This window comes from Bos javanicus, chromosome 14 (genome assembly GCF_032452875.1).
Source record: "Bos javanicus breed banteng chromosome 14, ARS-OSU_banteng_1.0, whole genome shotgun sequence".
In the NCBI taxonomy this organism is placed as follows: Eukaryota; Metazoa; Chordata; class Mammalia; order Artiodactyla; family Bovidae; genus Bos; species Bos javanicus.
The window spans coordinates 1656438-1677855 of record NC_083881.1 but is presented as its reverse complement, the minus strand read 5'-3'; the positions used below and the strand labels follow the sequence as shown (position 1 = coordinate 1677855).

The 21418-nt window shown below is 67.1% G+C and overlaps 1 protein-coding gene across 5 annotated transcripts in view; it reads left to right on the top strand.

The window, feature by feature from the left end:
- ADGRB1 (adhesion G protein-coupled receptor B1) overlaps positions 1–21211 on the top strand; it is a 77893-nt gene extending 56682 nt beyond the window's left edge. For 2 of the 5 annotated variants that reach the window (XM_061438416.1, XM_061438418.1), the window contains exons 20-31: positions 1178–1280; positions 1865–2015; positions 2451–2520; positions 4101–4167; positions 6489–6574; positions 11297–11468; positions 14348–14443; positions 15940–15994; positions 17861–18564; positions 19528–19563; positions 19748–19852; positions 20419–21211. In XM_061438416.1, the coding sequence (XP_061294400.1) occupies positions 1178–1280; positions 1865–2015; positions 2451–2520; positions 4101–4167; positions 6489–6574; positions 11297–11468; positions 14348–14443; positions 15940–15994; positions 17861–18564; positions 19528–19563; positions 19748–19852; positions 20419–20616 (1843 nt within the window). In that variant the 3' untranslated portion in view covers positions 20617–21211. The remainder of the gene's footprint in view (positions 1–1177; positions 1281–1864; positions 2016–2450; positions 2521–4100; positions 4168–6488; positions 6575–11296; positions 11469–14347; positions 14444–15939; positions 15995–17860; positions 18565–19527; positions 19564–19747; positions 19853–20418) is intronic. The other 3 variants (XM_061438421.1, XM_061438420.1, XM_061438419.1) reach the window with 3 other exon arrangements.
- Positions 21212–21418: the final 207 nt, after the last annotated feature.

The following is a 21418-nucleotide window of genomic DNA, read 5'->3' as shown; positions in this document are numbered from 1 at the left end:
CACCCCCTGCAGGTAGGGGTGGAGCGGTGCGGACTGTCCCCAGGAAGGATGACTGCGCTCTGTGCAGGGGCGGTCCCCAGGAAGGGGTGGCTGGGGCTGCCTTACCCCTTCTCCCATCGGGGCGGCCGTGGGCTGGGAGCCCAGAGCCGTCCTTCCCTCTCACCTTCCCAGTTGGGACCATCCATCACCTCTGTCATCACCCCCAGCCCTCCTGACTGCAGTCCCCTGGATGCTGGTGGGCAGCGGGGGGGCGCAGGAGCAGCCCAGGGCGCCGGGCCTTCCTGCTCCTGCCCAGCCAGGTGCCCACAGGCCTCTCACAGAGGCTCCTTGCTCCCTCCCACCCTCTGAGTGGGACCCGCCCAGCTGAGCACCCTGTCCCATGACTGCTGGGCCCCAAGACCCCGACTTCCATGTCTGTGGTCTGTCGTCACCTGGATGTGCCAGGCCACTCCCTGAGCCTGGGGGGATGTGTCCAGCGGGAGCCTCTGCCAGCCCTCTGCCCCAGGCTGCAAAGCCTCCCCACCATGGACCCCTGCGCCCGGGTGCTGTCTGACGGGTGTTAGTCCCTGGGTCCCCAGGGGTGGGGCAGTGTGGGGGCGACCCCGTCCAGCCATCAGCAGCCCTGGGCTGGGGGCGTGTGTGTGCAGACTCCCTTTCCAGTGGGCCCTGAGGGGCAGGGGTTGGGACTGTGGGTCACCAAGGGTCAACCCAAGGTTGCCCCACCCACTGGGTCCAGCCCGATCCCCAGTGTGTGGGCTCCAAGGGCAGCATGACCGCAGCTGAGGCCCACGAGGAGGGGTCGATGCAGCCACGGGGTGGAGTGGGGGGGCGTGCCTTCCTGCCCCGCCCCCGCCCCCTCCTGCCCAAGGGCAGAGGCACCAGTGACCCAGCAGCCCCTCCTCGGACGTCTGCCCTGACCCACCGTGGGCCTGCTTGGCCCCCCAGCCCAGACCCTCCCCTGCGGCCGCTGTGGTTTGCAAAGCACCTCCTTCCGCGTGTGGGGTGGTCAGGACCCCGTGGCCCCTGCCGAGTCGGTGACGCGAGGAGCAGTGCGGGTGCGGTGGAGGCCAGGGCCCCGCAGGGAGGAGGCGGCCCGGCCTTAGTGGCCGCGGCGCCCAGCTCCTGAGGAGCTGAGGCCCTGTTGGGCATGGAGCACGCCACCCGCCCTCACCCACAGGTACATCCGCTCAGAGCGCTCCGTCATCCTCATCAACTTCTGCCTGTCCATCATCTCCTCCAACGCGCTCATCCTCATCGGGCAGACCCAGACCCGCAACAAGGTGAGCGGCCTCCTCTGTGCCCCGGGTCACGTCGGTGATGGGGAGGCTCCGCAGCAGGGCCCCAGGCCCTGGGGCGCTTGAGGCGGGGGCAGACCCCTGCAGACCCCTCACTGTTCTGGCTGCGGCAGCCCCACGGCTCAGCCTGGAGGGGCTGTCACCTGGCCAGGCGTGGGGACTGGGTGTCTAGAGTCTCCAGTGGGACTAGTGCTCTGCGATGACTGACTCAAGCTCCAGCACGCTGGCCCAGCGTCGGGCCCAGGCCCCCCAAGCCTGTCTGTGCCTTGTGATGTGGTCTCAGAGTCGCCAGCTGATGAGCGGGTGGGCTCGGGCCGGGGCTCTTGGGTGGGCTCCCGCGGCCTCCGAGGTGTCTGCAAGTGGGCGGGGAAGCCAGGGAGAGGGGTGTCTGTCCCTGGTAGCTTGGGAGTTGGGTCGGGCAAGCACGCCCCAGGGCCTCAGTGCGCACAGCCTGTCTCCAGCAGTGGGGCAGGTGGACCCTGGGTGGCGTCCTGCCTGGGGACTCGACCGGGTCGCGGCGTGGGCACGGGGCCAGTGAGCCAGCGCCTGCCCGCCGCCTGCCCTCGCAGGCCGTGTGCACGCTGGTGGCCGCCTTCCTGCACTTCTTCTTCCTGTCCTCCTTCTGCTGGGTGTTGACCGAGGCCTGGCAGTCCTACATGGCCGTGACTGGCCGCCTGCGGAACCGCCTCGTCCGCAAGCGCTTCCTGTGCCTGGGCTGGGGTGAGCACTGCAGGGCAGTGGGGTGCCCCACTCGGCCCCCTCCTCGTCCCCCCTCACCCTCCGCCTCCAGTGGCCCCTCCAGCCTCCGCCTCCAGGGGGTCACCTGGCTCTGTCTGAGTGCCAGGTGAGAAATAACCTGGTGGTATGAGTATATCCCAGGCGATGTCCGGGATAAACTTACAATGGGAAATGTTTCCTTCCTTATCTGAAGTCCAGAGGTGGCTGGGCATCCGGCTTTACTTGCTGGCCTGGCAGCCCTCGCCCATTTCTGTGGGTTCTCGTCCTGGTCCACCTCGTGTCCCCTCTCTCACGTGCTCACTGTCACCTTCTGTTCAGGGGCTTCAGAGGCGCCCCATCCCCTCCCCTCGCCCACCTGCAGAGCTGGGCCTTAGACGGTGCGGGTCCGCCCGACACCCTCTCTTTCTGCTCTTGTAGGGCTCCCTGCGCTGGTCGTGGCTATTTCCGTGGGATTTACCAAGGCCAGAGGGTACAGCACCATGAACTAGTGAGTTGGGGCGGGGTGGGACGTGGTGGAGGCCGCGCGGCTCCCCCAGACCCTCCCACCACCCTGGAAGGTGAGGGCTGGCTGGGCACCTGTCTCAGAGCTGAGAATGCCAAGGCGTGGCGCGAGCGGGGGCCCTGGGAGCTGGAGGCCAGGCCCAGGGGTAGCCCTCTGGCCCCTGTCTGCCGGCTCCTCCTCATGGTGGGCAGCAGGCTCAAGAGAAACAGGCCCCAGGTGGTAGGAGCCCCCGTGTCCTCAGCTGCTTAGCCCCCCAGAGCTTCCATTCCCGTCTGCATGACAAAGGGCCCAGGTCTTCAGGAGTCTGTATGACCCCTGCAGCTTTCCTGGTGGCTCAGACGGTAAAGAATCTGCCTGCAATGCAGGAAACCTGGGTTCGATCCCTGGGTTGGGAAGATCTCCTGGAGAAGGGCATGGCAACCCATTCCAGTATTCTTGGAGAAGCTCATGGACAGGGGAGCCTGGTGGACTACAGTCCATGGTTTGCAGCGAGTCGGACATGACTGAGCGACTCAGCACAGCACATGGCCCCTAGTTGCGGGGGCGGGGAGGCGCGGGGTGGAACGTGGCGGGGCTGCCTCATGGATGAAGTCACTGAGGCCTTGAAGGCTCAGCCAGCCCAGGTCCAGGGGCCTTAAATGCCAAACCAGGATGCCGTGTGGCTTCCTAGGGTGTGGGGCGAAGAACTGAGGCCTGGGGGGCCGTGGCTGTGGATGTGGGGAGGAAGAGGGCAGCGACGGGCAGAAGGAGGGGCTGCACAGGCCCGGCTCCCTGGGGAGCCCAGGGGGCCGGGACGTGACCAGGCCCTGGGGCAGGCATCCCCTGCACTTGACTAGGGACCCTGGCGGGGGTGGGGGCTGTGAGTACCGGGAAGGAAACATGGACACTGACCCCACAGCTGAGAAGAAGGAACACCAGTCTACCCGGCTTGGGGCCAGATCAGGCGGAAGTGGGATGTCGCAGTGGGGTTCTGAAGGATGAAGACGAGTGTGTTTGGCAGATAGCATGGAAGCTCAGGGCAGATGAAACAGAACATGGGGGAAGAAGAGCAGCCCTCCCTGGGCTCAGGGCTCCTGGGGGCCCCCCAGCTGGTGTCCAGGAGACTTAGGGAGATAAGTGTGGTGGCGAAGAGGGCTCAGGTCCTCCCGTGAGCAGGAGGCCTGATGCTGAGGCCTCGGGCCTGCTTGGGTTGAGCGGGCAGGAAGAACTCCAGGCCAGGGACCCAGCCTAATAGCATGATGCCAAGAGAAAGGGTCGGCACGTGAGGTCGGGGAGGGTCTGCGGGGCGAGGTGGGGAGCCCAGGCCTGGGGGAGAGTCGGGGGAGGGGGACCGTCAGGGCTCCCGGAACCCTGTGCTCTGGACCGATTCCACCCGTGAACTTCACCTGTCCGCCGCCTGGGGGCTCCCTCGAGTTGCGAAGCCAAAGAATTAATCCTGCGCAGTGTCCCCGCTTGCTCCTGCTCCTTCTGGGCTTTGCACCTGCCCGCCGGGAAGCTGGTGGGGTCCAGCCTGTGCCTGGGTGGGGTCGTGTCTGGCCACTAACCAGCCTGCCTCCCTCCCCCAGCTGCTGGCTCTCCCTGGAGGGGGGACTGCTGTACGCCTTCGTGGGACCGGCCGCGGCCGTCGTGCTGGTAGGGACCCCCGCCCCTCGCCTCCCCTCGGGCCGGGCCTCCAGTTGCGTCTGCTTCCCCATCGGGGTCGCCCCCGTCACCAGGGGCCGGCGGGGCCCACAGAGCAGCTGGGGCGCAGAGGCTGGGCCAGCGGCCTCCTGTGTCTCTGGGTGCAGCTTGCCTGGTGGCTGTGTAGCGGCCGTGTACCTGTCGGGAGGCCTGTGCGGGTGTGTGACCGTGAGGGGATGGTGGGCAGACAGATGGCCAGGCCAGCAGAGATGCCACCACACCGGGGTTTTTTCCTTCGACTGGTCATTCACTGGAGGAAGGAAGCCCCTTCCCTTGCCCCCACTCCTCCCGGCACTTCCTTTCTGCGGTTCCCCTCCCATTTGGTGAGGATGGCAGTGCCCCGCGCACACAGGGTTACCATCCCTGGGTCACCGGTGAGCAGGGAGAGACTGGAGATCTGAGCCCATCTCGCCCTCCTCTCCCACCTGCCCCCAGGAAAGGGCATCGCTCTGCAGGGTCCTGCTCGCCGTGCTGTGCCTCACTGCCTCATTGTCAGACCTGAGCCAGGCTGGGGGCGCAGACTGGACTTGGAGAGGAAAGTGAGGCCCAAGGCACCCAGGGGAGGCTGAGCCTGCAAGGGATGGGAGATGGGGAGCCAGAGGGCAGACGGAGTTGGTAGGCAGGATCCGTGGGCGGCCCCCAGGCCCCTGCCCCCAGCCCCAGCCCGCCTGCTCCTTTAAACTGGAAGACTGGTAGGGAGGGAGGCCCCGTGCTCTACATTTCAGTGCTACTAGTCAGTGGGCTGGGCCTCCTAAGGGCCCGGGGAGGGGGGTTGTCAGAGGCAGGAGTCCCCCACATCCCTTCCCACTGTGCAAGGAGGGCAGGCATGGTCCTGGTCCTGACCCGCTCTGCACTGCTGCCTGGGGCCCCTCCTGTAACACGGGCTGGTTGTTTGGTTGCTCACACGTGTCCGACTCTTTGTGACCCTATATGGACTGCAGCACGCCAGGCTTCCCTGTCCTTCACCATCTCCTGGAGTGTGCTCAAACGCATGTCCGTTGATTGGTGATGCCACCCAACCATTTCATCTTTGGTCGTCCCCTTTTCCTCCTGCCTTCAGTCTTTCCCAGCCTGAGGGTCTTTTCCACATGTAACACGGGCACACGCAGGTAAAGTAGGACACAGAGCCGCTGCAGGCAGGGTGGTGGCCGCTGGTGTCCTGCCCGCCCCGCCCCAGCCATGGCAGAAAACGAGGTCACCCAGGAAAGCCGCTGTCAGCCAGAGGACAGGAGGCAGGGACAGGCCTGCCGCTGTGTGTGCGGCCATGAGCGCTTGGAGCTGAGGGGGCCCAGGGAGTCGGCCTTCCCAGACCTCTGGGCCGAGGGTCACGGGTCCAGGGACCCCTGGAATCCCAGGGTCTCTGAGATGCAGAAACCTGGCTAGGGGTCAAGCAGCCTCTGCAGAGTGGAAGCCTGAGGGGAGGGCATTCCGGGGAGAGGGGAGACCAGGGCCTGGTGGCCGGTGGGGACGCTGGGGACAGCCTGTCTCTGTCGCGGACGGCAGTGTGAGCAGTAGAACGAGACTCGCCTCGGCTCCCAGAAGCACTTCGCGGGGCAGGTGCCCAGTGGTAGCAGGTTCAGAGAAGACCTGTGGGGCGGCGGTCCTGAGTTAAGGTCTCTGAAGGACTGCCCTGTATGGAGAGCAATGTGGCCCCAGGCGGAGCCAGGATGGGCTGTCCCGAGACGGCGTCAGGTCGGGCTCGAGCTGGGTGAGCTCGTTCGTGGGACGCACATGAGTTGCCAGGACACTAAGGATGGGGGCGCAGGGTGAGCCTGGGCATGGCAGCAGCTGGACTGGTGGTCACCTGCGGGCCCTTCTGTGGTCTGCGCAGGACAGATGCCCCGCGGGGCGTTACAGCCAGCCTACTTGCGTGCTTGACCGCTCCGGGCAGGGGCTGATTTGCTCCTACCCCAGCCTGGCCTCTAGACTCCATCCCAGATGGACTCCTGGCTTCAAAAACTGCTGTTGATCCAAGGAGGGGTGGCAATGGGCCTGGGGACCCATCACATGGGAGATTTGGGGGTCTGGCAGGACCATGTGGGGTGGAGAACCCCCGCTAGGGACTGGGGCTCCAGGAGAGGACGACAGGGCAAAGGGACCAGAGTTTGGGTGGAGCTGGTAGCTCCCCCGTCCCTGGGGGACTTTGCATCCTCCCCGGAGCTCCTCTCCTCACCCGCGGGGGGCCGTGCGACGTCCCGTGCTGCCCGGGGCTGGGGGGCCGGCCCCAGTGCCCCTGGGGCACCCCCCCACACCCACGTCCCCCCGTCCTGCAGGTGAACATGGTCATCGGGATCCTGGTGTTCAACAAGCTCGTGTCCAAGGACGGCATCACGGACAAGAAGCTGAAGGAGCGGGCAGGGTAGGACTGGGCAGCCGCGCCGCGCCCCCCTCGAGGCGGGATGACCCGGAGCCCCTGCCCCCACCAAGTGGGTCGGGAGATGGAGGCACGGAGCCCCTGACAGAGCAGGGGCTTCACGAGTTCTCAGAGGCCATGAAACTGACTGCTTCCCAAGACCCCAGGCCCACAGGGTGGAGGGCGGCGCGCCTAGCCTCTCCCTGCCCCTCTGTGGTCGGCTGGCCCTGAACTGGCACAGCGCCCCATCCTTGCAGTGCCTTCAGCACGGGGAGGGTGCAGGGCCAGGCGGGATGCTCCTCCTGCCTGGGGAGCCAGCCCCAAGAGGGTGGCGCCGGGACAGGCCCGCGGCGCTTGGGCAGGCGGTGCCCAGGGGCTGCAGTGCCCAACCTGGGCAGAGGCACGTGGGGCTGGGGCGATGCTGCTCCAGCTGTAGGGGCCGGGAGCCCCCTGGGGTCACGGACGGGGCCTGTCCCGCCCGAGCGCCGAGCCCTCCTCGCCTCGCCTCTGCCCTGGCCAGTGTCTGTGCGAGGGTCCACGCCCCTCCCCACCCCACTCTGTGTCAGTCCTGCCTGGTCTGCGTCTCTCTGTCTCTCTCCCTCGCCTCGTCCTGCTCTTGCATTCCCCGTGAACAGAGGTTCAGGAGCCCTTCCCCATGAGCCCCTGGCAGGCTCTGTCCCGGTTAGAAACCTGCTCTGGGGGAGGCGTGTGACCCTGGAGAGCCCGCGGGGGCTGGGAGCCAGCCGGCCTGGGCGTCTGCTCTGAGTCTGCGAAGTGGGGGCTGCGAAGCGTCAGCCACGCTTGCTCCGGGAACGGTGTAGCACGGGCCAGGGCGGCGGCGAGGCTGGGGGCCAGGGCGGCGGCGAGGCTGGGGGCCAGGGCGGCGGCGAGGCTGGGGGCCAGGGCGGCGGCGAGGCTGGGGGCCAGGGCGGCGGCGAGGCTGGGCCCGTCCGCCCGTGGCGCTGTCCTCTTTGTCTCCTGCGGTGACTCCGTGAGGCAGGGTCTGCAGTCCTGCTCCCATCTCACAGCAGCGCAGACCGAGCCTGAGGTTGGGCGGTGGCGCAGGGGGCAGGGGGCAGGTGGAGCAGGGCTGGAGTCAGGTCAGGCCACCTGCCCCGTTGGGCCTCCCCCGGGTGCAGTGGTGCCAGGGCTCAAAAGCCCAGCTGGACTCACCTGTGGGCCTGACTCCAGCACCCCGCCTGCTCAGTGCCAGCCGGGGGGCCGCTGCCCAGGTAGCTCATAGGTGCCCCCCAGGACCATCGAGCGAATCACTCTGTCTCTGGCTGGGGCAGCGCCTGGTCCTGCCGGATGTGCGGGACCTGAGGGCAGGGACCGTGGCCTCGTCCAGGTGCCCCGCTGCTTGGTGTGAATGTGGGCAGCTCGCGTCACGCTGTGCTGAATGCGGGTGTACATGGGCCCGGGCCGGCCCTGCCTTGCGGTCAGCCGCACCCAGCCTCAAAGCCCACACTCGGCTCTCCCTGCCACCTAGCAGGTCCAGGACCCCGGGTGGAAAGAGACCCAGGGACCCCTGGCCCCCATCCTCACCCATGCCCTGGAGCCTCGCCCCCCCGGACCCCGTCCCCCAACCTGGGGAGGCTTGGGCTGGACGCCCTCTGATTAGTTTTGGGGCTTCACCCCTCCTGCTCCCCCTGCCTGTTTCCGTGAGAACAGTTTTGCTCTCGTTTCAGTCTGTTAATTTCACTCGCAGTCAGCTGCCCCGGGCCCCACCTCAGGTGCCCCCCAAAATGTGCCAAGTGTGCAGCCCTCTCTGAGGCTGACGCCGCCTCTGAAGCCGCCGGTCACGCCACGTCAGTGCCACCGCTCGCCCGCGCGCGGGCTCTGCGCCCCGCGGTCACGTCTCGTTCACGTTATGCTTTCTCTGTCCTTCGTGTCGTCTCTGCTGTCCCCTCTGGGCCTCGGCAGCCCCCCAGTCTCCTCATGCTGCGGTCCCGCGGTCCCTGCCCGGCCCGTCTTCTCCCTTCCCGTCCTCCAGGGCCTCGGGGAACCAGCCAGGCCCGAGGGCAGGGAGCCGGGCTGGGCCTCTGGCCTTGAGAACACGGTCTGCTGGTGGCCGTCGTCAGGGTGTGGTCGTGCTGGGGTCACCGTGCTCCGCGTGAGTGTGGCGGAGTGTGGGAGGAGTTGTTTGTTGGTCGGGAGTTGCAGTGTGTGAGAGGCCGCCACACCTGTGGAAACCGGGTGTGTTGGGGCAGCTGGCCTGTTCGCTGACCCCGGCCGCCTCCAGGGGCCACAAGCAGGGCAGGGGCAGTGCAGCCTGGGGGATTAGATGACCCAGGAGTGTCTGGTCATCTGGTCCCCAGAGACAGAGGTCCCCGGGACCCTCCTGGGGGAGAGCCCGCCTGGCCTCTGGACACTCGGGGTGGAGACGCAGCATCCTCTGGAGGGGGATGGGCTGCTCCTCCGTGCTGGGGTCCACAGCCCGGACACCTGGGGCTCAGCTGAGCCCCTCCGTTGTTCTGCAGGCAGGCAGGCCCGTGGGGCGGAAGACAGCTTCAGCTGTGACTCGGGCTGTGCTGAGAGGCTGTCCTCGGAGCCCTGGGGGACGTACTGGGCAGGTCGCACGGGAGGTCAGTGGCAGTGGGCCTGCCCAGCCCCGTTCACGCCCAGACCCCTTCCCCAGGGGCATCTTACTTTCCCACAGGGGCGGCTATGCACCTGCCCCTCCTCCTGCCCAGCGGTCACACCTGGACCTGCACGCCCACCCCCCACACACCCCTCCCACCCTCCGCCGGCTGCGAGGCAGAAACGCTTCAGAAGCTGCAGAGGATGGACTGCAGGCATCTGAGTAATTTACGGGTCCCCAGGCCCCGGCCATCTGCCAGCCGGCTGCAGCACCTGGCTGTCAGCGCCAGGCCTCGGGCCCGGGAGACGGTGACTCAAAGCAGGATGAGGCGTTTCGATGGGGGAGGCCCGGGCCCTCTTGCTCGGATCATGAAGGGGTGGCTGGGCCTGGGGTCCAGCTTGAGAGGGCCTGCTGTGGAAGAGAGGAGGCAGACGGCGGGGCCGTGCCCACCCTGGGGTTAGACAGGCCCAGGCCGGGACGGGGCCGCATCATGGGCTCTGAGGCGCCGGGCCAGATGTGGGCACGGCAGGCAGGCGTAGAGGGTTACACAGCCTGCGGTGCAGGTGCCCGGCCCGGAGGCTTCCGCCTGGCCCCCTTGTTCTCAGCGCCAGTGGTCTGGGGGGCCTGTGAGGCGACAAGAGAGGCCAAGTCTAGCTCTGGAGGCCCGCCGTGTCCAGGGAATGTGCCCCAGGGTGGGGGGCCGTCCCTAGGGTGGCCTTAGGGGATCCCCTGGGAGGAGACACGGGGCTGGCCCTGAGGTGGGGACCCGGGCCCTTGAGACGGCCGGGCAGGGCAGTGGGGGGACGTGGAGGCCCGGGGAGGCAGGTGTGGCCGGCGTGCCCTGTCCGGGTGGATGAGGGCAGTTGTCCCGCGGGGCTGGGCCCCTCAAGGGTGGTCCGTTGCAGGGGTGGCGCAGCCTTGGTGGGATCTCACCGAGCTGTCTGGAGGCCCCGCCAGCTTGGGGCTCGGGGACCTAAGGGGACCCCAGCCTTTCTCCCACCAGCTCCCCCCGTGGCCACCCGCGGCCCTGCCCCACCTGCTCCTGGGGGGAGAGTCCCGCTGGAGCCCCCTGCGGGCAGTCACCGGCCCAGGGGCAGAGCCCACCCTGGCTGCGGTCCTTGGGCCTGGCGGCCCCGAGAGTGGCAGTAGTGGCGAGACGGGCGTCAGGCAGGCGTCCTCACACTGCACCCAGGACCCGCAGGCGTCCTCACACTGCACCCAGGACCCGCAGGCGTCCTCACACTGCACCCAGGACCTGCCGGCGCACTTTCTGTCCCCACACAGCCTGCTGACTCACAGTGTCCCCACTGTGGGGACGAGGAGACAGTCCAGAGTGGCCTCCCGTGTAGCCCATGGGGGTGCAGAGGGTATGGGAGTGCAGAGGGTGATGCCTGCCTCAGAGGTGCTCCTGGAGGACTTCCTGGAGGAAGGGGCAAAGGCTTCAGAGCAGGGTAGCTGCTGCCCTGGGGAGGGCAGAGCAGGGCCCGCCAAGAGGGGGACGCGCCTGTCGTTTCTGTTCCTGTCTGTCTGTTCTGTCCCTTCCCCATATGGCCCTGTCTGTCTGTCGTCTGTCTTCTTTCCTTGTAGGTCTGCTCCTTCCTTCTCCCCGAGGGGTCCTCTGGTCCCCCCACCCCTGACCCCACTGACCCCAACCCTGTCTCTCTGTTCAGTGCTCAGAGGCCTGGCCAGACGCCCTCCCCTGCGGCCCTCCTGCAGTCCTGGCCCTGGGCCTCTGGCTGGGGCCAGGGGCCCTGGGAGGAGACCCCTTCTCCCCCAGCTCACCCCTCCCTGCAGCGTGCGTGTCTCCCTCCTGGGGCCTCCGGGACGGTCAAGCACCTGCATCTTCCAGAGACCCGTCCCCCCAGCCCTCACTGCCACCCAGCTGCTTGGGACCCCCGTCCCATGTCCCCAGCTGCCCCGCGAGCCCCCAGCTGAGGGTGTTGCTGGCAAAGTCGGCTCCCCAGGAGAGGAGGCAGCCGGGCTGGGTGGGGGCGGGTTTCTCCGGTGGGGGGAGAGGGCACGGCGGGGACTGGCCCGGGAAGGGAGGTAAGCCTGAGCCCAGGAAGGGAGGTGACCCGGCCTGTCCCCGGGGCAAGCCCGGCGGGCATCAGGTTCCAGGGCAGCCCTGACGCCCGCCGCGTCCGCAGGGCCTCGCTGTGGAGCTCCTGCGTGGTGCTGCCGCTGCTGGCGCTGACCTGGATGTCTGCTGTGCTCGCCGTCACCGACCGCAGGTCCGCCCTCTTCCAGATCCTCTTTGCTGTCTTCGACTCGCTGGAGGGCTTCGTCATCGTGATGGTGCACTGCATCCTACGGAGAGAGGTGGGCCGGCGGGCAGGGGGGTGCCCTCCCTCCCTGGGCCTCGCAGCGGGGCCAGGGGCCCGCACTGCCCTCCAGGCTGAGGATGAGCGATCAGCCTGGCACTGGACACTGGGAAGCCACCTCCCCGGGGCCGGAAGGTTCTGGAAGGAGGCAGGAAGTGGGGGAGGGGCAGCTTCCTGGGCCCTGACTCTTCTGAGAGACTGGACTTGGGCCCAGCATGCAGCCGGGGCTCAGTCAACACAACAGCTTCTTGTAAAAGCCGCTCCGGTGCCCTGTGCTGGTTCCAGCTGAGATGGGGCTTGTACTCTGGCTGGTGGGGGCCCAGAGGCGGGAATGGCTCCCGGGGCAGCTGGGACTCCCACTGTGGCATTTTCTGGGCTTCTTCGGAAGGTATAGGAGAAGGTTTTTTACCGAACCCTTGCGCGACCGTCTCTTGGCTGGTAGCAACGACGGAGGGGATATGCCCTATCCTGGGGGGCGGGAGTGTGACATGCCAGCATCAGACGTTGCTAGACTAGAGCCCACCCCAGGGTCTCATGGAGGGCAGTGAGCGTGCTGGGCAGCCCAGGAGGCCAGGCCGGAGCATCCCTCGGTGCAGGGGAGTCCTGAGACCCTGAGGGGCGATCTGTCTTCTGTCTGCTGAGCCGGCGTGGCCCACCCAGCCTCCCTGCCTAGAGCTTCTCCTCTGGGCGTGGACGCCAGGGCCCTGGCCTGGGGCTCTGCACAGCTGAAGATAGGGCCGCCCTGGCGGGGACAGCCGAGCCCACCCCTTGCCCTGCTCACACCTGGGGGAGACGGGGACGCCCCTCCCCAGGGGCTCCTGCTGCAGGAAAGACAGCAGGGCGGAGCCCTGACGTTTCTGCCAAGGGAGTGGTGCCCCCGCCACCTGCAGACATCCAGTCGGTCCTGCGTGTCCGCTCTCTAGTCCTGAGGGCCCAGGGAGAGCCTCCCCTGAGACAGGCGGGGGCCGCCCGTGCTGGAGCCAGAGATGGCCCAGGCGGAGCTGACTTTACGGACCCACGCTGACGCCCTGCAGAGAGAACCTCGCTCCCTCAGCCCAGCACCTGCTTGGGCCTGTTCCCCTGCACACGTGCATTAAGGAGCCTCGGGACAGCCCCCAGAGTAGCTTGTGCCCACTCACCTTGGACGGACTGAGGCTGCGGTGGCCCGGGTTTCTGGCCCTCAGCCGCCTCGCCATCTGTGAAACAAGATGGGCAGCAACGACAGAGTGACATCCTGGGTCAGGAAGAGAGCCTGTGGGCAGCAAAGATGTTGAGTAGAGACGGAAGCACTGGGAAGATGGAGGAGCAGAGGCTGTGTCCCGAGGGGTGAGGGCAGAAGTCAGAGGTGGATTCAGGTGACGGACGTCCCGTGGAGGGCAGGCCACGCCAAGGGTGGGCTTGCGTGGGCTGGCACAAGCTCCGGGCTGTCGGGAGCTCCAGGCCGCCCCTTGGGACACTAGACGATGGGCTCGGAAGCCCCCATGTGCGCCTGCAGGGCTGGGCCGGAGGACCCATGGACCGGCCTCCCCTGCCCTCGGTGAGCTCCAGGGTCCCGTGGGAGGGGCCTGGCCCCCTGCGCCCACTCAGCTATGCTGGAGAGGATGGGCCAGGAGGGGCACTCAGACGCCGGCCCCATGGGCACAGGACATCCCAACAGGGGCACAAGCAGGGTCTCCGCCGGCACCCACGGAGTCGGTCGCAGCACGAGGAAATGAGACATGGGGAGCCCGCGGCCGTCCGTGCCAGGGGACAGCGTGTCCTCCGTACCCTCGAGTCCACCGTCTCCTGGGCCAGGCCTGCCCTGCTGGGCATGCTGCAGGGCCGAGCAGACGTTTGTTGGCCGGTCGGTGAGCATGAGATTGGGAGTGTGCTCCGCGTGTCTACAGCCCTGGGGCCAGCAAGACCTGACCGGCCGGGTGGCCGTGTGCATTGGGTTCTCCCAGTCCTCACAGTAGCACAGGCTCAGTGGCCGGGGTCACTGGGCACATATTCTTGGGTGTGTGCTGGGTCAGTGTCTGGAAGCCCTCCTCCCAGCTCTCCCCACCGTGACTCAGGACACCGCCTCCAGGCAGCCTTCCGTACATAGCCCAGCCCACTCTCCGTGCTTTAGCTTCCTGCACCTTCCTTTATTCCCTGGGCCCCGCCTTGTGGCCTCTGAAGTGTCAGCACCCTGAGGACAGGTGCTCTGCTCACTGCTGTCCCCGCGCCTGGTGCTGTCTGCAGCAGGCGGAGGTGGCGGCCGTGGCTCCCACTCACACAGACCAGCAGCATCCATGGCTAACTCGGTCTCCTCCTCCTCTGCTGCTGCTTCCTGCTCCCGGCCCCTCACTCGCAGCCGCCCTCTTTCTCCCCTCTGAAGAGCCCAAGGCCGTGATGGCTCACCCCTTTCACGGAGCGCTCTGTTCTTGGTGATAAGGGAGCAAGGGCCTGACCCCAGCTGGCCCCAGACATTCAGGGATGTGCTGGCCACAGTGACTCAGGACACATCTGGACACCAGCCGACTCAGGCTGGCGGTGTGGGCTCTTACCCACAGATTCCTAACAGGAGCCTTGCAGCGTTTTCTCAGGGGCCCAGAGCTCCGTGGTTTTTGAGTTTTCACCCCAAGACGGGCATAGAGGAGATCTCAGAGGTCAGAGCAGAGGCCGGGCCCTGGGCAGCTGCTATTGAAGCTGCCCCGCGTGCCGTGCCACGCTCTGGCCCACAGACGAGCAGGTGCCCCTGTGAGCGCCCCCCACCCACCCCCGCCGTGGCACGTGGACCCGTGCAACCCACGATAGGCCCGCCCCTCACCGAGATCCTGCCTGCTGGACTCGAACCTACCTTCCCGGCGCTGGGGGCGTAGCTGGCCGTTGACTGCCTCTGCTCTCCATCCGCAGGTCCAGGACGCTGTGAAGTGCCGCGTGGTGGACCGCCAGGAGGAGGGCAACGGGGACTCAGGGGGCTCCTTCCAGAACGGCCACGCCCAGCTCATGGTAGGGCTCGGGGCCGGGACACAGGCAGCCCCTGCTCGGCCCCAGCAGCCCCGTTAGGAGGACCTCTGAGCCCAGTTTGAGGCTGGGGTCTCGCCGAGGTGAAACCCACAGTCTGGGGGCATGGACAGGGTCAAGGGATGAGGGAGCTGGGCGGGGCCGGCGTCCGCCCCGGGCTCATCCTCTGGCGCCAGCCGTGCCCTTTGTCCGCACGCCGCCCTCTGGATGTCAGGCCATGTGCACACCTTCCGCGCCCCCCACAGCCCTCCCCGCCATGAGCTTGTGCTCACGCATCCCCAAGGGCCTGACTCCTTGGTCCTCTTGTGTTCCACACACCGTCCAGTTTCGGGCATTGCACACCCCTGCCTACTCCTGCTGCCCACTTTGCAGGTGCCACCTCTTCCAGGGAGCCTTCCCTGAGCCCCACCAAGCCGCCTGTTCAGACCCTGGTAACATCCTGGGTGAATTCTCCATGTTATCATTTGGTGCCTGCTGCCCACTGGGTGCCCCCAGCATGTGGGAAGTGCTCGTTCAGTCTTCGGGGTGCCGGCCACCTCACAGGCAGGGCCTTGGCAGAAGCTAGCGGATGGGCTCAGGGAGGCGTTTTCAAGGGTGAGGCAGGGGTCCGAGGTGGGCGGAAGCCAGGTCCCGGATCCCCTGACACTTCTCCTGGCCTCTGACCTCTGGGCAAAGACCCTGTGATCTTTCTCACAACTTGGTCTCCACATTTGCCAGGAAGGAACTTCCAGTCTTAACTAAGGGCCCTGCCATCCCCCGGGGCCCCAAGGCCTGGGAGAAGGCCACTGCCCTGCCTGGGTGGCCAGAGCCGGGTTCCCCAGCCGGGGTGCTCCCTGGAGGCGGGGCGGGGACCACCCTCCTCCGCCTCTCCCACCTCCTAGCCTCGGGGGGTGGCGTGTAGGACGACTGCCGCTGCAGGGGCGGCGAGTCCCGCCCCGGCATGAACGCCTGCGTCCTGACCCCACTGTGCCTATCCCGGGCCGGCTGGCCTCCACTTCCTCGTCCTGAGGGCTGTGGTGGGGGCCATAGGGGTGATAGGGGGCAGGCCCCTTCCTGACACACGAGTGGGTGGGCGGCAGGGGTTCTGGTATGGGACCCTCCGTGTGTTCCATCTCTCTGGACAGACCAGAGGCCAAGGGTGTGAGCGAGCCGTTCCTAATCACAGACGCCCAGAAAGGGAGCGTGCTCACGTGTGCGGGTGCGTGCACACACAGGCGCGGGCACACGGCTGCGCACGCGTGGGCCCGCAGGGGCGCATAGGCTCGCTCTGTGTCAGCGCATCACCCACGGGCACCCTGGACCTGTGGACACCCTGGGCCCTCTGGAGCTTGCACACACGTGCACACGCATGGCATCACACACGCCACTCTGAGGTGTGGCTGCAGCTCCAGGGCGGCCCTCCTCCCCAGCCTGCAGGCAGCCCTGCCCCGCCCTGCCTCGCCCGCCCTCAGGCCCTCACGCTGCCCATCTCTGTCTCGTAGACCGACTTTGAGAAGGACGTGGATCTGGCCTGTAGATCAGGTGAGCGCCTGACAGGTGAGAGCGACAGGTGGCCCTGGCCTGGGCCCACTGTTTCTTCTTTTCTCCATGCGTCTGTCCGCTGTCCTCATCTCACACCTACCAACCACCTCCATCCCCCGGCCACTGCCCCGAGGCTGCCCGCAGGGTCCCGGGGGCAGAAGCGGCGGGCTCAGAGAGCCGTCCTGAGGCTCAGGCCCAGCAGGGGAGGGGCGTCCATGCTTGGGGAGCACTCAGCACTGGAGAGCACCTTCTGGGGCTCCCCGACCCCAGCCTGGCCCGTTCTTCACCCCCGCGTGCCCCCATCCTCAGCCCTCTGTCCCCCTGTGGGGAGTGTGGCCGAGCCGGCTCTGTGAGGCCCGGAGCGGCCCGCTCCCCTGCCCCCTCGCAGGCCTGCCTTCTGTGTTGCCGTCATTCCCTCACTGTTGGTCCATCCGCGGAGGCAGGGCTGGCCGCGCTTCCAGGCTGGGGGCACCTCACTGGGAGCAGTGAGCCTTAGGCGGGTTTCCAGGAAGCAAGTGCAAAACCAGAATCGCTTGCCCAGTGAAAGGAAGCTGTCCAGGTGTTGTCGTATTGTGAGCCAGGTGTCAGGGCCTCGCAGGACCAGCTGGTTCTGTCCCCTCTGACCCGTCAGACATCTGGGAGCATCTTTTCTAGAGGTGGCCGTGGGGAAGGGCGGGGCCAGCCCTGGGTGGGCAGCGTCAGGTGTTGCCAGAAGAACACCAGGAAGGCTTCCTGGAGGAGGTGATCTCTGGCTTGATTCCTGCTCCATTTTCGCCTCATGTGCCAACCTCCCTGAGAGGTGACCCCCAGAGTTGAGAGCATTTGGGGTCTTGGGCCCGGTCCTGTGTGAAGCTGGCCTCTGTGAGCGTCCAATTTGTTTGTCTTTGGTAACCTGGCTCAGCCTGGCCTGTCTCCTTGAGAGGAGTCAGGGGCCAGGGCACAGGGGCCCGCCCAGGCCAGCACAGGGCAGATGGGGGCCCCAGCGAGTGCCCAGGAGGCCTGCAGGGAATCTGCTCACGAGAGGCCCACGGGGCTAGACCCAGGCTCCAGGTGGACAGCTGGAGGGGAGGGACACGCATGGGAGAGGCAGCAAGGGGACCTTTCCCGACCCTGAACCTGAGACGAGTGGCAGGGAGCAGGTTTGGCAGGGAAATTGGTAGGTTGGTTGGGCCGCGAGGACCAGGGCAGAGCAGGACTGCAGACTGGGTGTTAGTGTTGGCGGTCGGGGTGGAGAACAGAAGGGGCCTGGGACCCTGGCTGTTGGGGAGGATGAGAAGGAGGACCAGGGTGGGCCAGTGCCCACTGGTCTGTGCAGCTTAGAGGAGGAGGAAGCAGGAGCAGCTGACGAACCAGGGTGTGACATGGGCGCCTGTCCACCGCCGGTGCCGGTGTCAGGCGTGGCGGGGAGGGCGCTCCCTCCAGAGCAGGTTTCCCGAGGACTGGGCCTCAGAGGGCTGTGGGCAGCGCTGCCTGTCGTTTTGCATTTTCTGTGGGCTGGTAGAGGCCGAGCTGACCGGCAGGGACGAGGCAGGCGCTGGGGACGCTGCGGCCCAGATCGGGTGGAGGTCAAGGCAGCCTGGTCCTGCAGCTGCACAGCAGAGAGGCCGGTGTGCAGTCCTACCTGCAGGGGGGCTGTGTGCCACGCCGCCAGGCAACACGGGCTGCCCCCGTGCGCCTGCCAGCTGCTGTGGGTGGCAGTCGTCTGTGCTCTACAGGGAGGCACCCCTGCGTGCCAGCCTCCACTGAAGGCACATGGTAGCACAGGCTGCCACAGCACCAAACACAAGGCTGGCGGGTGCCCAGATCAATCAGCAGCTGAGACCCAGGGGGGCCCGGCGCCACCCCCCTCAGCCACCCTGACCCCCTTGTCTGTCCCCACAGTGCTGAACAAGGACATTGCAGCTTGCCGCACGGCCACCATCACAGGCACGCTCAAACGGCCATCGCAGCCGGAGGAGGAGAAGCTGAAGCTGGCCCATGCCAAGGCGCCCTCCAACTTCAACAGCCTGCCGGCCAATGTATCCAAGCTGCACCTGCACGGCTCGCCCCGCTGCCCCGGCGGGCCCCTGCCCGACTTCCCCAACCACTCCCTGACCCTCAAGAAAGACAGGGCGCCCAAGTCGTCATTCGTTGGCGACGGGGACATCTTCAAGAAGCTGGACTCGGAGCTGAGCCGGGCCCAGGAGAAAGCCCTGGACACGAGCTACGTTATCCTGCCCACGGCCACGGCCACGCTGCGGCCCAAGCCCCCGGAGGAGCCCAAGTACAGCATCCACATTGACCAGATGCCCCAGACCCGCCTCATCCACCTCAGCATGGCGCCTGACGCTGGGCTCCCGGCCCGCAGCCCGCCCTCCCGCCAGCCCCCCGGCAGCGGGCCCCCCGAGCCGCCCCCCACCCAGCCCCCGCCGCCTCCGCCCCCGCCACCCCCACCGCCCCAGCAGCCCCTGCCCCCACCGCCCCCCATGGAGCCGGCACCCCCCAGCCTGGGGGAGCCCGGGGAGCCTGCTGCCCACCAGGGGCCCAGCACGGGGCCCGGGACAAAGACAGAGAATGTCTCCACGCTGTCCGTGAGCTCCCTGGAGGTAAGGGGGTCCAGGGAGCTGCTCCCAGGACAAGGGGAACCTAGCAGGCAAGGCACGGGTGTGTTGGCCCTGTGGGTTTAGGCGAGGGCCTAGCTGGGGGTGCGGGGCGTCCAGGTGGGGTGGCAGCCAGCCTCAGGGAGCCCAAGCCTGGAAAGCCAGGAGGCCAGCGTCTCCTCTGTAGAATGAGCCCCATTGGCAGGATGGGAACCCGAGGCCTGGGCTGGGGCGAGCTTGCCTCCCCCTTGCCCGCCTGGCGTGTGTCAGGGTCCTGCCTGGAAGAGGGGCAGCATCTGCCTCCCTCCAGCCCTGCTCCCGGGACCTGCCGGGCCCACATGGTCCTGTCTGTGCCAAAGACGCGACTAGTCAGGTGGTCGCCCTCGATTGTGGTCTCACTGATTGCATAGGGCTCAGGAGTCCTCAGCCTGCACAGAATACAGCCCCTTTCGTGATTGAGCAGCACACCCCCGCCTTAGGCCAGCCTGGGACCTGGAGTTGACCCCCAAGCCCTGCTCAGGCTGTAGGATAAGGGCTCAGGGTTGAGGGGGTAGCCAGCCAGGCCCAGCACCTTCGGGGAGCCCCACCCTCTGCAGTCCGGGCTCCCACCTCGTGGCATGTGCCTTGGGTGACTCAGCCCCAGGGTTCCAGTTGTGTGGCCGGCCAGAAGTGCTACGACCCTGTGTCGCAGTCTCCTAGTCCCTGGGAGCGTGCCCTGGGCTGCCTGAACTGGACACCCTTACCCAGCCCTGGTTGCCAGGTGTCTCCAGGCAGAGTAGCCTCTAAGGGCCCGGGATACTGAAAGCCATAGCTTCAGTGCAGTTGGAGGTGTGTCCGCCGGGGCTCGGCTGGGAACGGGTGGGCTGGGGCAGTGTGTCCCTGGCCTCCCTCAGCCTCTGGCAGGAGCTCGTGTCTAGGGGATCTGAGGGTATGCTTGCCACAGTGTACACCAACCCCTTCTTCCCACAGCGGCGGAAATCACGGTATGCGGAACTGGACTTTGAGGTGGGTCCTGGTGTACCCTGTCCCAATCACCCGGCCCAGGCCTTACAGCAGGTGGGGAGGGGCTGGGGAGAGGGACCGCCCCCCCTTCCCCACATCGGGAGCCCAGTCCCCAGGAGCCTGCCCAGGTGGGGGCAGGGCAGTCCCTTTCCTGGCTCAGGGCTCGCTGCCTCCCCCCGCCCTGCAGAAAATCATGCACACACGGAAGCGGCACCAGGACATGTTCCAGGACCTGAACCGGAAGTTACAGCACGCAGAGAAGGACAAGGATGTGCTGGGCCCAGACAGCAAGGTCTGGAGGGCGAGGGCTGGGGCGGGGCTTTGAGGGGCTGAGCCGAGAGTGGGGCAGGGGCGTGGGCCGGGCATGGACGGGGCTATGAGCCCTTAGGTAAGCCCTTATCTCCTTCCTCTGGTCCTATTTCATTCATTCATTCATTTAACCTTTCCTCAGGATTGGTGTGGCCCAGCTCTTGCTATACCCTGGAGGGACAGGGCGGGTGGACGGGTCTTTTCTGGGAGCCGGCTGGAAGGGTAGACAGCATGCTGGGCTGACCCTGTCCTGGGCGAGCCTGAGCAAGGCTGCCCCCCAGTGCCAGGCAGCAGCCAAGCAAGGGGTGCTGTGTCCTTCCCGGCAAGCCACTCCCACACCCTTTACTCAGTGGCGGGGGTCGCCGCCTTTGTGCGTAGTCGGGAAAGGCTCTGTGCTCCCAGGCTCCCCACTCTGTGCTTGGGTCTCCCTGCCTCCCGCACCTTCCTGCACGGCCCCTTCCTCACGGCCTGCCTCCTTTTCTCCACGCCCCGTCTGCTCTGCGTCTCCCCGACTGGGCCCTCACCTGTCCACTGCCCACCGGCCAGCAGCCAGAAAAGCAGCAGACGCCCAACAAGCGGCCCTGGGAGAGCCTCCGGAAAGCGCACGGGCCGCCCGCCTGGGTGAAGAAGGAGCTGGAGCCGCTCCCACCGTCCCCACTGGAGCTGCGGAGTGTGGAGTGGGAGAAGTCGGGCGCCACCATCCCGCTGGTGGGCCAGGACATCATCGACCTCCAGACCGAGGTCTGAGCGGGCGGGCGGCGGCCACGCACCGGGCCACGGACGAGGGACGCTGCTCTGCCCGCTCCTGCCGCAGGACGGGCACAGACACGCTCGTGGGCAGCGGGCGAGGCCCGCGCCCCGGCCTCAGGGCGCTCGGACGGCGGCCAGGCAGAGGCCCGCAGTGCTGGGACCAGAGCCAGACGGGACAGGAGACAGCGGCCCCTGTGGGCACAGGGCTCCGGAGGCCGAAGGTGCCTCAGACTCTGCCCTACTCGGGCCCAGCCCTGGCGGGCGGGCAGACAGCCAAGAACAACGGCCAGGCCGGGCGTGGCCAGCGTCCCCAGGGATGCCCGCCTGAGCTGCTGCAGCAGAGGACCAGCCTGCTTGGCCCGGCCGGCCTGGCACCGTTTTTTAGACACCCCCACCCCTCGGAAGCAGCCAGCTCCCCCCCAACCCCTTCCAGGGCCTGGGTGCCCCTCCCCAGACCCAGGTGGAGAGCACAGCCCTCTCCCCTACGCCACCCAGGGCCAGGAGCAGAAGCCCACTCCGGGAAGAAACAGGGGTGGGGAATCTATTTTTTCTCTCCTTTTCTTTTCTTCAATAAAAAGAATTAAAAACCCAAGTTCTCTCTGCCTGTCTCTCTTCTCCGTGCAGCACACACACCGGGACCTTGGTGGGCTGGCAGTGGTCTTCGCCGACCTCGGTGGCCCTTCACCTGGGCGGGGAGGGCTGGCTAGGCCTGGGGGCTCGCACCCACCTGCTTCTCAGCCTGAGCTCTGAAAGGCTGGCTAAGCGAGTGGACGCTGCGGGTCCTGCCTTTCTCCTGTGC